This window comes from Cynara cardunculus (genome assembly GCF_001531365.2).
Source record: "Cynara cardunculus var. scolymus isolate 2C chromosome LG 9, CcrdV1, whole genome shotgun sequence".
Classification (NCBI taxonomy): Eukaryota; Viridiplantae; Streptophyta; class Magnoliopsida; order Asterales; family Asteraceae; genus Cynara; species Cynara cardunculus.
The window spans coordinates 17,868,931-17,883,797 of NC_037536.1; the positions used below are offsets into that span (position 1 = coordinate 17,868,931).

Genomic DNA, 14,867 nt, shown 5'->3' on the forward strand with positions numbered 1-14,867 from the left:
AATACTTAATTAATAATAATATATAGTTAATTATTATATGTAATTATAGTATAGATAAAAAACCTAGAGGGTATAATAGAAAAGTATTTTAAAAGTTGAAGGGTGAAAACTAAAAATATTAAAGGGTTAAAATTGAAAAGTAAAATAAATAAATTTTATTTTATTGTATTATATAGGTGGGGTATAGAAAATGTAGGAGAAAGGAAATTGGAGGGGTAGGGTTAGAAAACCCCTATTTTTATTTTTATTATTATTTATGATAATACTAATATATTAAATAATAGCATTACTATTATTTAGTAAAAAAATTAAATTCAAGTTTTTCATGTCATTACTTTCTATGTTAGCTTTATTTGGAAAAAAAAATTGGTTTAAATGTATAAAATAATAAAACACAAACATGCAAATATATATATATATATATAATATATATATATATGTATATTGAAAAAGAAAATATATTACATAATTATTATATGGAAAATGTAAAATTGAAAATATAAATATAAGGGAGGAAATAGGGAATGACGAAATTAACCTTACAACTACTTCATCCTATTTTCATAATAATAAATAATAAATAATAAATAATAATAGAAAAGAGTGGGTATAAGTCCATGAATAAATTGAATAAAAAGTAGACCCTATTCAACCTCTCCCCAACTTTCATGCATGTTTTCAGGGATAAAAAGGTCAACAAAAAACAAGATGCAGGAGTCTTGCTCTTCCAGACACACCATCTTCAAACTCATATCTTAAAATTATCGTTATGGATTGATTTATGATAAGAGTGAGAGTTAAGATGAAAAATATAAAAAGAAATTGAATGCACATTTATTAATATGAGATATACCATATCAGTCCTCGTATCAAGCACAATTCATAAGTGAAGATTAAATGTGATAAATGATCTAAATCTCTTCTTACGTTTCTCACCTTAACTCTCATTCTCACATCATCTTTCATCTTATTGTTATAACATTAAGACTAAACTATAATTTTGGTTCATATGATTTGTCGTAAATAACATTTTTCATTTATGCAGTTTTAAAATTATAAGATGATCATCATGATTTGCTAAAAAGTCTAGACTTGATCCCATCATTTAACTGCCGTTATAAAATTTCATTAAATAAATGACATTTTTGTCGCTTCCTTTGTTTTACCGAATCAAAGTAGATTTTATGATTTTGGTCATTGTGTTTTTGATTGGGTAAAAGACAAAAACACCGATAAAAGAACGAAAATCCTCTCATTTAAAGAAATTTTTAATAACCGTTAAAATGGTGGACCAAATCTGGAAGTTTTTACAAACCACAATGGTTATCTTATAATTTCAAAAACTGTAAAGATGAAAAATGTTATTTACAACAAACCACAAGAACCAAATTTTATAGTTTAACATTCATTAGCTCTAATCGTACTAAATTTTATATAATTGGAAGATATTTATTAATTAATAATTCAACTAATTAAATAGAATATGTATCAAAATTACATTTTATCTTTTACTTAAAATATGGTTGTCCTTATTTTTCAAATATGGCGTTGTGTTTCCATCTAGGTTATTTTTAATGCATCAAAAACCATTTTAACGAATATATTGGAGATGATTCTAACCAGTTCAATGACCCTGACTCCGTTCCAATGATCCTGACCCAGCCCACGTCCATACCATTTAGATGTTATTAATTCTATTATCGACAACAATCATCTTTGCAGTACAAGATTATTTTCGCCATAACATGATAAACTCATATATCTTGTATTTATTCTATCTACAATGGGATGATAATTTATAAGGGACACATAACCTAATTCGTAAATTTGTAAATAAAACAATAGAAAAGCGCAGCTATAACTTTTAGTCTGGATAAACTTACACTATTTATAATCCACATAAGCAAATAGTGTCATAGAAAATAGTTAATGAAATAATCCATATTCTCAAATAGTGTCTTGTTTGTTTTTTATAAGCCCTATAAAATAGCTAACACAACATTTCTTTATATATAAAAATGTCTTTGAATAACTTATCGAAAAAACGCACAACAAACTTATTACAACAACTTTAGATAAAATGCTTTTTGTTTTTATAAGAAGTGAAATTCAATTGTTTTGCGTATAATTTTGAAATTTTGAATTAAAGACATATAATTAATCAGGAAATTCTCCCATAAACAAATCGTTCTTGAATATATTTTTTCAACATAATATGTTTCTTGAATTCTTTTCAACTTAAAACCGGAATCAAGAATCCATTCCGGCATCTCCATTCGGCCATCAATCCATGAGTTTGTATCTTTTCTCCTGTACCCCCGTCACGCCCATTTGTATCTCGATGATCGTATGAAGCGGCATCTGAAACTCCCACCATCCAACTCGTTATTCATGGTCTTAAGTATGTATTTATATATGACATGTATATACTTACGCACACTCCTCACCTGGTCAAAGGGTTCAATTTGAGGTTTGAACCCTTGACCTCAAGAGAGACTAGGTTTACCGGTAACCCAGATACTATATCCCGGCTAATGACGAGGTTTGAACCCTTGACCTCCAGAGAGGCTAGGATTTACCAGTAACCTAGATATCGTATCTGTCTGGCTAATGACGAGGTTTGAACCCTCGCCCTCCAAAGAGGCTAGGATTTACAGGTAAACCGGATATTGTTAGGTCAATGACCCTTTGGTTCGTTATTCATGTTCGTGCAGCTTATGACAAAGACTGAAACGTTTGCTACACGATATGTTGTTTTACCTCTATGTGCGGAATCTCTTTCAATGGCCGATCAGCAAAATACGCATACAACGCTCTCAAAACGGCCTGCAATACAAAAGCCAATTCAAGCCAGTGTTATTGTTTGTTCAGGAATAAAAAAGATTCAAAGGGGGAAATGGAGGGAGAGATTGTCAAATATACCAAACCAAACGAGCACGGTATATCCCACCTGAAGGTGGGGTCTGAGGAGGTGAGATGCACGCACTATGCAGACCTGACACTTACCCTCAAAGAGTAGAGCGGTTGTTTCCGTGGAGACCGGCTCGTGAGAAGTGTGTGAAATAGATAGAAAGTTTCCCCAAAAAAATAAGAGGGAATATCAAAAGGTGAGGGTTCGAAAAGATTGTCGGATACGGAGCCTAATTCGGTTTCTAGACTGAAGTAACAAACTATAACTTTGCGGTGCAATGACAATAGGTATTAACCGTAAGCAACTATTATGGTGTGAAATTATCGATCGTAATTGAGGAGGATGACCTGGTGGGATACAACCACGACTGGTGCACGTTGCCGTTCGAGCTCAATGATAACCGGCTCCAACCTGTAATAATTTGAGGTTTTAGAAGTCTTGTTATATATTCCCTCTGTCCAAAAATAAATGTCTACAATAAAAGAAGTTTACAGTTTTTAGAAATGTGTAACTACTACACATTGATAGATTTATCCTTAATAATAGATGGGATAATAAATTTATTTATCTCATAGTTACGGTAGAATTGGGATGTAGGGTCCCAAACTAAAAGAACACTGAATTAGAAATATGTAACTATTACATTTTTTAACTAACTAAATGACAATTTTACCCTTAATAATATTAATACAGGGAGTAATGAATTTCTTCGTCTCACAATTAAGGGTAGAATTGAAAAGTAGGCACTTACTTTTGAAAGTGGACACTTATTTTGGAACAAACTAAAATAGAAATGCAGACACTTGCACAGAGGGAGTATACAGAATATTACCCCATCGGTTTTATATTAGTTATTGACTTTGAATGTCAAACTTGTATTAACCCAACGGTTTTAATATCGATTATTTTTGTATTTATAATCGATACAACGAGAAGATTATTTAAAAATTAAAGACGAACCTTTGTATCACATCGAGATAAGATTCTCCACGAGGATACCGAAACCTGAGTTTATCTTTCTTCCGTGACCTTCATGAAATCAAACAAAGATCCTTGAACAAAAAGGTATAGAGATGACTCATATTTAGTCAAAGAACTCGATGTTTTCATATCAAACATACTCGTATTCTTCGGGCATATTCTTCTTTATTTCTTCGTATGTCATACCGTCACATACACCGGCATTTATCTCATCGAGTGCACGCCATTGTACCTACAAGAAATAAAAGGTTAACAAATTTCATAAAATTATTATAATCCTACGCTCCAACGAGTAAGGAAATGGCTGGTGAAGGAGCTCGATACAAAGAGAAGCCGGGGTAAAACTACTATGTGAAGTTGTAGATACATTAACCACTCTAACAAACTACGAATTAGTCCCAAAATAAATGTCCACAGTGAAAAAAAAAAACAAACAGTTTTAGACGTGTAATTATTATGCTTTTAATTAACTAGGGAAAAGTCCAAAAAAACCAACTTTTCCATTTTGAATGATCAAGTCCTTCAACTATTTTTTGAATGAAAAACCATTAAACTTTCTAATGTTGAATGAATAAGTTATAAACTTTTTTTGAATAAATAAATCATCGAACTTTTAAGAATTGGTTATCTATGTCATTTTAACCCAAAAAAGCTACCTGGGAGCTGCTATGAAGGTTTTAAAGTAAACAAAAAACTAAATCAGTTTTACCGTTCCCAAATCCTACGTCATTCAAATCCATCGTCATCGTCCACTCTCTATCACCTCAATGCCCATTATCGCCATTGCCCCTGCCATCGTTCTTCCTTAATTTGATTGTTTTTTCAATTCTCCAATCTTTTATTATATATCTATACGTACTCCATTAAATTGTTGTAAAAGAGTGAGAATCGAAAAAATATATCAAAAAGAGGGAGATCGATGGCAGGGGCCAAAGGCGGTGATGAGTCGTATAGAAAAAACAAACTACGATGGGGCGACGAGGAGTGACAAGGCGGAGCGATGTCATGGTGTGCGGAGGGTTTGAATGGCGTAGGTTTGGGTACGATAGAACTTATTTAATGTTTTTTTTTATTTTTAAATATTCCTAGTCGGTTACAGGTAACTTTTTTGGGTTAAAAGAACGTAGTTAACCAATTTTTAAAAATTCGATCGATTATTTATCCAAGAAAAGGTTAAGGGACTTAATCATTCAAAATAAGAATGTTTAATGGTTTTGTAAATCTAAAAAATAGTTCAAGGATTTCATCATTCAAAATGGGAAAGTTCGTTGGTTTTTCCGTACTTTTCCCTTGACTAATAATTATGGGTAGAATTGAATTTTTCCGTACTTTTCCCTTGTCTAATAATTATGGTTTTTCCGTACTTTTCCCTTGACTAATAATTATGAATTTCTCTGTCTCATAATTATGGGTAGAATTGAAAACCAGACAAATTACTTTTGAAAGTGCACTTATTTTTGGACAAACTAAAATAGAAAGGTAACACTTATTTTGGGACTAAGGGAGTAGTTACTAAACTGAAATTACTCTTTTACCCTTCCTACTCTACAACAAATAGCAAGTAATTAAAGAAGCAAGTTATACAAATATCGACGAATCTTATATGCAACAAGAACCAAATGTGATATGAAACGCTAACCTTTGGGAATCCAGCAATTTGATTTGCTGTCAAAATTGTTCGCTGCAATGTGCTTGTCCATATCTAGGCCACACCACAAACACGACGCTATCAAGAATTATGTGCATAGAGAATGACTGAATCAAAAGGTAAAATGTAGGAGTAGAAGTCTTACGGAAGCAGCCCGTTCATTTTTTAGTCGCTTCTCGACAAAATTAGTAAGCTTTTTTGAATAAAGCTCGCCGTTTCCGCTGTTTAACAAAAAAGATTACATAAAAGTAGGTCAAGAACTACAGTTCGTGATGTGCTCGAATGCATGCAGACAAAAAGATAGACTTTATCGTACTTGTTTTTTGTTACAAACAAACAAACTCTAGCGAAAATGAGAAAGGACACGTCTTTTTATAAGAACGAACGGTTTTGTACAAGTACGGAAATGTAAATTCAAAAGCAACCATCATACTTCGAATCCGGGGTCCAAAGTCATGCATCCTTGCAAAGTCTAACGTTCTTCTTTTTTTGCATTTTCACGAGAACAATGGTTTGTTTTGAATAGAAAACCAACTACATGATTTGAAGTATATATAATCTTTATATAGGGCAAAACTCACGCAACCAGGATCTATTGGTAAATTGGGCACCACTGGGCCAATGACCCTTTGGTGATAACCGACATTATGAGGTGATGTTATGTTGTGATGTTATTTGTTTAAGATGAACGGAAAAAAGAAACCTCAAGGCAGTGTCTCCGCCTATTCTTGCTCTCACATTATCACGACTCTCACCATGCCTTGTAAGCAAAATGGGTCTTGGAGTCAAATGTGTATTCACCTGTAAGACACCATGTCAAGTTATCAGATGTTATGAAGACCCACGGCTTGAAGTGGGGTCGGCCAGGGGAGGAGATGTATAACTGAACCGAACCAAACCAAACCAAACCAAACCAAACGAGCCCAGTATGTCCCACCTGGAGGTGGAGTTTTTTTTTTTTTTTTACATAGACATGGCCTCTACCCCAAAGAGTAGAAGCGGCTGTTTCCATGAAGACATGAAAACCAAACCAAACAAACGAGCCCAAAATGTCCCACCCGGAGGTAGGGTCTTTGTGGGGGGGGTTAAGATGTAAGCATTCTTGGCCTCTACCCCAAAGAGTAGAGCGACTGTTTCCATGAAGACCCCCGGCTGAGAATTTAAGATGACATTACTGAACTCTTTAAACCATAATAAAGAGGATAAAGATGGCATAACTTTGATCACATACCAAGAAAAACACAATCCGTCCGGGAAGGTAACCGCTGATGTTGTTCACCTAAGTAGAACATCATTCATAAGTTTGAAGAAAAGTTAAGTCGGGCGATTTATTGAATTGATCGTGTGTGTGTGTGAAAAAGAAACGTTGAACGACAATAGAACTGCTAAAAATCGACTATTTTATTCTCTATCTAACAACTTCATATAAAATTCCATCTTGAAAAGTTCTTATAAAAAATCTATATGAAGATCTATAAACCTTTTATCAACAAAGATAATTAGAGATGGCAAGTAATAATTAGGTACCCCTCTTATCCAACTTGTTCCTGCCAGTTTTTTGCATGGCGAGATTTAATACATATATATATAGATATATGTAAGTCAATATTGTCCCCACGGCTTTAGCCTAGCGGGTAAGGAGGTGGGCATCCTTGCAAAATGAGTGGAAGGTTGGGTTCGGCACCAAGAACCACCTGCATGCCCATGGGACACGATTTATCTCCCCATGATGACCGTGGGATCGATACAGTGGGGGCACTCCAAAGGGTGGCGTCAGACATACCCTTTTTTTGCAGAATGATGTTACAATATGTATAGTGTGGAAAATGGAACTAAAAGAAGATATAGTAAACAAGAGACGACTTACTTGTATTTGTCCGCCATGGCCACTAACCATATCGATCATTTTAATATATGATCCTTCATTAACCGGCTCATAGATCTTGTAACAAGAGGTAATTCTTTTAAATCACAACAATAAACAATCTAAAGGTCATCAATATAATTGGGGAAATTTTAGTTACCTTCTCATAATTATCAAGTCGTCGTTTGAAATCTTGATATCCGGCTTCAAAATCTGGCCTGTAAAATATTTACACTTAGTCCTGTATGCAGAAGTTTCTAAAACAAAAACATGATAGGTTTATAAAGACAGCATACTCTTCAGCATAATCGGGACTCTGTTGAATCTTGAGTCGTATATTTCTTTCAATTATCTGCCGATCATTGCAAATTGTTTCCAAAAATATGATCTGTAATGTTCATTGAATACAAAATCAGAAATTGATGAGGCTCCTTTTAAACCAATACCAACAACATATAGCATTCTTCATCAATTCAAAGAACAAAAAAGAAAAGAGAAGGAAAAATGATGGAAAATGAAACTAATCTTATTTTTTGCACCATCCATCATCGTTTGCTGAATTGTTAACAAGCTTCTAAGTGTTCAGCATCTTACCTTGCACTTGCCTTCCGCCAGTTTCATAAGCATATTCCTTCGCTTGCTAGTGCTGTTTGTGGCATCAAATATTCCTACCTAAATAAAATCATAATCGTTTTTAGCATCTGATAGACAAATTACATAAAATCAGAATCGTTTTTAGCATCTTGAACAACAAATTTCATAAAATGAGAATCATTTTTAGCATCTTGAACGACAAATTACATAAAATTAGAATTGTTTTTAGCATCTTGAAAGACAAATTACATAAATCAAGAATCATTTTTAGCATCTTGAACGACAGAAGGTGTCAAACAACATATCAGACTTACCTGACCACCTTCTTGCATCCAGGCCGTCATGTCATCCATAGCCAGAGCTGCTACCTAGTGTGGCATGTGATGTATTAAAACTATTTGCAAAGAAACATGTTAATACAGTGTGCCACAATGCTCAATCATCAAATGGATGAATCTCAAGTGTTCGTTGTAGCTCTTTTAGTAACATAATCAAGAAAGAAGTGGGTGTATACAGTGGAAATTTAAATGAATTTTGTTACAAGTACGTTTGTTAAAAAGATTAATGTGTTAATAAACCCACATAATATTAAGTCACAAACTAGTGTTTCAACTAAAAAATCAATGTGTACAGCATAAGAAGAATTATCTTTAAATCATCTTTCAAGTTGAAATTGTATATTTACCTATTGCCATCATTATGGGATGGAGTCAAACCTTAACAAAAGGTCTCATTGACCTTCATTATTTTTAGAAGGATAGCAAGTCAAAAAAAGTAAAACACCAATTTTACAACAAAAAGAAGATTCAAATGACTTCCAGAAATCATTTAGTAAATATTCACCTCATTGCGGGCTTCCATGCCTTCTGGATTGTCACCCCGAAAAAATTCAGCACTCTGCATCAGATGATATCCGATCAATCAACCATACTACAAAAACGGGTAATATCTGAACCATTAAAATCTATTGGGACATAAGGGTAGATATTAATAATGAATGATTTGTTTAATCATCAAAAAATCTAGTGAATATGTCCTTAAAAGTTTTCCCCATCACTAAATAGTCGTTGGTAGATCCAATTGCACGGTGAGATGGCAAGGGCATGACCCCCTAACCTAAGATGGAGGTTCAAAAGCATTAGGCCTAACTCAACATTCTTGTAAAACAACGAGTCTATTTTATTAAGATGACAATTTTCTTGTCTTGTCCTCAATTTCTCTCACTGTCTGTCCCTTTTCTTGGTAACCGTGGGTGTCTGGGTAAGCTCGTGTGCAACTGAACTATGGGAACCGAAAGATTAACAGCCAGGAAAATCCCTAATATCCCTGAGGAGACTCCAACTGGCGACCTATGGGGAGGGGCCCGAAGGCCTGTGGAGAGGATCCCCAAGGCCTGGCCTTTATTTGCCAGTTGAGTTGAGCATTATTGAACCACGTAAATATGTGTCTTCTATTTATCTTTTCCGCAATTTACTATTGTTTATGAGTGATCGTGGATCCTGACAACGAGAACATGCAATTCCGGTTCCATTTTCACTTATTGATGTCGAAAAGCCAAAGAGGATTCCAGATGTAGATATAAATCACGTCCCACGAAAATCAACCCACCTGATTAGTTCCATGCTTGAGCCGTCGATACTGTTACAGCAAGAAAAAAAATCGGGTCATTTTCTTTGATTCGATGCACTTTGATGGATGATTACGAAACAAGAAAAAACCAATCACCTTGCCAACATTGAAGTGTTTAGTGTCATGACCTAACCAACGGAGATACCTTGTAAGTTTAGCGGCGGTAAAAGTTTTGCCACGAGCCGGCAAGCCAACCTACCATGGAAAACCAAGATGTTAGAGATATTTCCTATCAAGATTCAAAAAAAAGACGTTGGGTTATATTCCTCCCGTCCCAAAGTGCCAACATTTCTGTTTTGAGTTTCTCTAGGAATAAATGTCCACTTTCAGAAGTAAGTGTCTACTTTCCGGTTCTACCCATAATCATGAGATGAGAAACTCATTACTCCCTTTATTATTAAGGGTAAATTGTCATCCAGTTAATTAAAAATGTAATAATTACCCATTTCAAAAAATGTGTGCCTTTTTCTTTATGGGCATTTATTTTGGGACAGAAAGAGTAAGAGACAAACTACAAAATCATAACGCCAAGTTTGAACTTAAAGAAAATAATCAAGATTACCAAAACAATAGCCAGATGCATATCTTCTTTTGGTCCAAGCATTTGATCAGCAACAGCCGCAGCCGCAACCGCCCCGGCAGCCGCTGGCATCGAGTTCTAATAGTTCACGTGTTAGAAAGTCAGAAATGCAAAAACACATTCTAGAGACAGTTGATGGCATTGTACAAACCTTAGCTCCCGAATTCGATTTAGTGCCGGTAGTCAAAGTATTTGCACTGGCTGATTTGACTAGCCGAGGAGATCCCACACCTCTATCCACAAAAATTCCTCGGTGACTATCTTGTTTCTGTAATGATGAGAATGTACCCACTGACTTCGATTCGACCATGCCAGGAAGAGGAAGGAGCTTAGGAGGATCCGGAATAACAACTTCCATTTCCTATTCACAAGTCAGAAAAACATGAATTATTTGTAGATGCGTGAAATTCGGCTCTAAAGAGAAAAGGCGAAATTACAAAAAATAAGAAAATAAATAAAGCATGTCTTCTAATAAAAAAGAACGCATAGAAATGCAAGCCTAAGTGGCAGTTCTACTGAACAGTGTTTTAGTTTATCCCCCCCCCCCCCCCCAAAACCATATGTTTGTCACACCATTGCAAAGCTAGTTTATAATTTGAAATGAAAGATGCTAATGTTTTGTTATATTGAAGTGATAAAAATAATTTCAATAACTATGGACAGTTTTAACAATATTCAAGGCGATAACATCACAAAGTCCCACTAAGAAACTTTTGTGGTAAAATTATGTTATTTATGTATGACAAATATAGAGAGAGAAAGAGAGTCAAGATCATGGAAGAAACTTTTACATTCATGAGAAGGTGAGAACAAATGAAGATACCTTTATACTGTGTGGAAGTTATATGTGAAGATTGTAAATTTCTCTTCACCTTCAACTGTGCATTGGAAGGTTACATTATATTGTGTGAATGTTGTAACCTTCGCATAATATAAATGTATCTTCACAGTTCTCACAATATAAATGAATCTTCAAAGTTCTCACGACAAACCTTCAAACAACTTAAGGATGCCTTCACTTTTTCTTAAGTTCTCACGAAAAGGGGTTCTTCTCACTGGAACCCAGTCCTCTGTGTGTGTGAGTAGAGAGAGAGAGAGAAAAGAAATGGGATATTCCATAATAATGGACAAATGGCAGGTGGGCTTTTAGTGAAAATTATCATGCATTGGATCAAGAGAAGATTACAAACTTAATGGATAACTAACGGCCAAAATCTACAAGTATCCTTTATTAGGCACAGCTTATGAATGAATATAGTTTTCCTTCCTTCGTTTCAGTCTAGTGTGTTTCTAAGGTTGTTGTTGGAAATGTTTTGTGGTTGTCACTCTTCAAAGTTTTTAATGGGCATGCTCTTTTGGTTGTTATATATCTTTGTATGGTTTTAATATCTTTTTCCAAGGTATGCCCCCATGGTTTGTATATCCTTCTCTATTTATGCATATTCCTTGGAGTTATCCAAACAAAGATGTTCTATAAATCATCTAAACAAAATTCGGTTCATTTTCTTCATGTTAATTATTACATACACGGAAGGTATTAGAAGTACTTAAGTAAAATTTTGCCTTCTTTAGAAAGCCGAATAGCTTAGATTCACTACAAGAAAATCAGTTTTATAGAACGCCGAAGCTGTCCGAATGTACTAATAGACTATTTTTTAGGACTTAAGTTTATAGGATCAAACAATTTTGCGTCCTATACAAATAAGTGTCAAATAAAAAGACTAATAGGGTGCTTTATTTTAAAATTGCCCTAAAAAACTGGTTAGGGCCTCCTACAAACTTATCGTAACACATTTATATAGGACGTACAATTATGTTGTCCTATAAAGCAATCTATTAGCACATTTAGACATATTTGGCGGCCAGCATCCTATAAAGCCGATTTCCGTGCAGTGATTAGACAGTCAGCAAAAAATTGGACATTCTAATCTAGACCAGAGTAGTGACCTTTATGGTTGCAGGACGATCAACGGAAACGCCCACATCTTTGGATGAAGATTCAGCATTGGAAAACACCCCTCCACGCTTTAAAGACCTTGGAGTCTCGGTCAAATTGGCAGCATAAACCACAGAAGTTGGTGGAGCTGGGACTAGATATTGTTCAAGATCAAGATCCAAACTGGTTGAAGAGCCATTCTGAATAAACCTTGAGAAATTAAAAAGAGCATTCATTGTGAATCTACCATTAATGAAAATCTGAGAGAGTAATACCTCAACATCCTCCGGCAATGAATTTATGCTAACATCAGGAATCCCACGAACAGTCGAGGGCGCAAGATTTTCTTGATAAGCTCTCCAACTAGCAGCAAGATCAAAGGGTGAAACCTTGTTGGCCTTAATGAATACCCTATACTCGAGAACCTCGTCTAAGTTGAACTTAAAAACAGCCAATCTTGCATCCCCTTGCAAAGTTCCTCCCATGAACTGCCTGTTTGTGCCTTCCTCCACTATGCATGGCACATTGTTGTATTTGGGCTTCAATAAGAACTTGAAGTCCAAGGTTTCTAAATAAAAAACAGCAAAAATTATTAACACCTGCTAAAGTTCATATACTTTGGCTATGTTTGGCAAACTAGTCGATAAGCTAGTTGTTGGCTAATAAGCTAGCAATTAAACTAGTCATGTTTGGTAAAAATAGCTTATATGCAAGCTGACAATGTAAAATGACCTAGAAAATGGAAGAAAAAAAAGGTGAAAAAATCCCCTAAAGCTTATTGAAACGATACTTGAAGCCTCGAGATCGTTTCATATCATTTCAATAAGCTAGCTTATGGCTAGCCGAACGAAGCTTTTTCAATAAGCTCATATAAGAAGTTAGCTTATGGTTGCCAAACATGACCTTTTTGACTTTGGCCTTTGACTTTTAAAGTCAAACCCCCATGCTTTTCAACTTCAAAATTAATGAGTATTTTGTTGAGGATTTAACCTCAAAGATTGTTGTATGTAGTACTTGTTATGAAGTTTTATTATGTGGTAGTTCATTTTTCCTTCCTAGAAACAGGATCCATATCTATTTCAAAGGTTTCGGTTATCAGAAAGCCCCTACTGGGACTCTCACATATACCTAAAAGCAGAAAACTGAAAAAAGAAACTACCATGATTAGGAGGGACAACAAAACTCAATTCCCACATTGAGGTCGACTCGCGTTCCATTGAAAGCTAATTCAAGAAAATTATCAAGATTAGGAAGATGAGTACTGAAAAAGACTAAAATAGGTTTCAATGGAGTCTGAACAAAAAAATTGTCAATATTAGAAACATAGGTATTGAAATATAATATAAACAGATTGCAAGGGGAAGGCGTAATACAAGAAAGTTAACAAAAATTATGAACATGGATATTGAAAAGCACTAGCTAAATACAAAGAAATCAATCATAGGTTTCACTGGGAACTAAACACAAACATATAGAGTGCATTGGAGCTAAATGGCAGCAAAATTATCAAAAAACAGTATAACTTTATAAAAAATCATAAGAACAGTAAGGTTACAGCTTTTGAGGCATCCCAAGAGCCAACGAGAGGAACAGAGCCGTAAACATGAGGAACAAGATCTCCTTTGAGTTTGTAATTCTCCATCTTCAGAGAGACATAGAGTTGACCACCGCCATGATCTTCTTTATCTTCTCCACTGCCATGAGAGCTACTGTCAGGGTTCTTTGATGAACCAGTTCCCATTATGAACTTGTGATTTCAGTAAATGTTAGAATATTAGTCTTTGAAATGTATGGTTTTGGAAGAGAACCCAGATGGGTTTTCTTGAAATTAAACAAGTGATGCCATATTATAATGGGATTGAAATCGTGAGATGGAGGTTTTGATAAGAATCAAAAGAGTGGTGAGCAGTGGTGTTTGGCGTTGGAGGCTGAGATTTCTAGCGGTGGGGCCGGGAGACCCAGATTGCACCGCGCGGCGCCCAGACCGCAGCATCAATTAGCCTCGTGGCCTTGTGGGGGTTTCCTAGGCCTCCATTAATATTCTTGACTAATACAACAATTAATCTAGAATAAAATTATAAAGTATGAATATATTGGGATGATATGAGAAGAATTCTGTATTTAGAATGTTTATGAGATTTTGGATAAATTGATTTTTTGTCTTTAGTTACGTTTGAAGTAGTAGAAAATAATTTGAAAGACACTGAATTGTTTAACATGAAAGTCGAATGCGTAGAATTATTTTTGATTCAGATGAATTATTCGTATTTGGAATCTTTATATTTTTAGATGACGTTTAGTTCATATAATGGAATCTAATGGAAATAGTAACTGAAGGAATTGTGATTGAATTTTGTTATGTATGATCATCCGTTTGGTTGATAAGAAATAGAATGAAATTTGTAAAAACAATTTGAATATGTATGTTTGGTTCGTTGAATATAATAGTGGTGGTGACTGGAAGCATTAGTAATGTCGACGGTACCACAGCAATGGTGATAATAGTGGTGGGCGATGAGAGTGAAGGCAACAATGGTAGTGGTAGCAACGATGGTTGCGGCGACGACATTGATGGCAGCAACGGTGGTGATGACAACTATTTGGATAACCGTAAGCTAGCTTAATGAAACGTTACTTGGAGTAACATTTTTGAAGCTTATTGTGACTTTTTTCGATTATAACCCTCATTGATATTAATGATTATTTATTGTTGGTAATAATAAA

General features: G+C 34.8%; 1 protein-coding gene across 3 annotated transcripts; it reads right to left on the reverse strand.

Moving 5' to 3' along the window:
- Positions 1-2,073: 2,073 nt before the first annotated feature.
- On the reverse strand, positions 2,074-14,048 carry LOC112518065 (6-phosphofructo-2-kinase/fructose-2,6-bisphosphatase-like). 3 transcript variants are annotated; one of them, XM_025125626.1, is made up of 23 exons: positions 13,699-14,048; positions 13,303-13,366; positions 12,419-12,711; positions 12,155-12,343; positions 10,359-10,568; positions 10,190-10,285; positions 9,724-9,822; positions 9,607-9,636; positions 8,842-8,895; positions 8,313-8,366; positions 7,999-8,076; positions 7,701-7,792; positions 7,565-7,622; positions 7,408-7,482; positions 6,772-6,819; positions 6,244-6,341; positions 5,686-5,761; positions 5,532-5,594; positions 4,033-4,124; positions 3,872-3,940; positions 3,259-3,322; positions 2,761-2,826; positions 2,074-2,361 (listed from the first exon to the last, which is right to left on the reverse strand). In XM_025125626.1, the coding sequence occupies exons 1-23, from the start codon at positions 13,882-13,884 to the stop codon at positions 2,284-2,286; spliced, it is 2,232 nt and encodes a 743-aa protein (XP_024981394.1). In that variant the 5' UTR covers positions 13,885-14,048; the 3' UTR covers positions 2,074-2,283. The 3 variants fall into 3 exon arrangements, with proteins under 3 accessions (XP_024981394.1, XP_024981395.1, XP_024981396.1); XM_025125627.1 differs by lacking the exon at positions 13,303-13,366 and having other exon boundaries at positions 13,699-13,752; XM_025125628.1 differs by lacking the exons at positions 13,303-13,366; positions 13,699-14,048 and having other exon boundaries at positions 12,155-12,326; positions 12,419-12,441.
- Positions 14,049-14,867: the final 819 nt, after the last annotated feature.

Excerpts from the sequence above, each read along its gene's own strand:
- LOC112518065 (XM_025125626.1), bottom strand. The coding sequence starts at position 13,884 with ATGGGAACTGGTTCATCAAAGAACCCTGACAGTAGCTCTCATGGCAGT. Across the intron at positions 13,367-13,698 it reads CTTGGGATGCCTCAAAAGCT|CTTTCAATGGAACGCGAGTC; the intron begins GTAACCTTACTG and ends TTCTTGAATTAG. Across the intron at positions 6,342-6,771 it reads GACGGATTGTGTTTTTCTTG|GTGAATACACATTTGACTCC; the intron begins GTATGTGATCAA and ends GGTGTCTTACAG.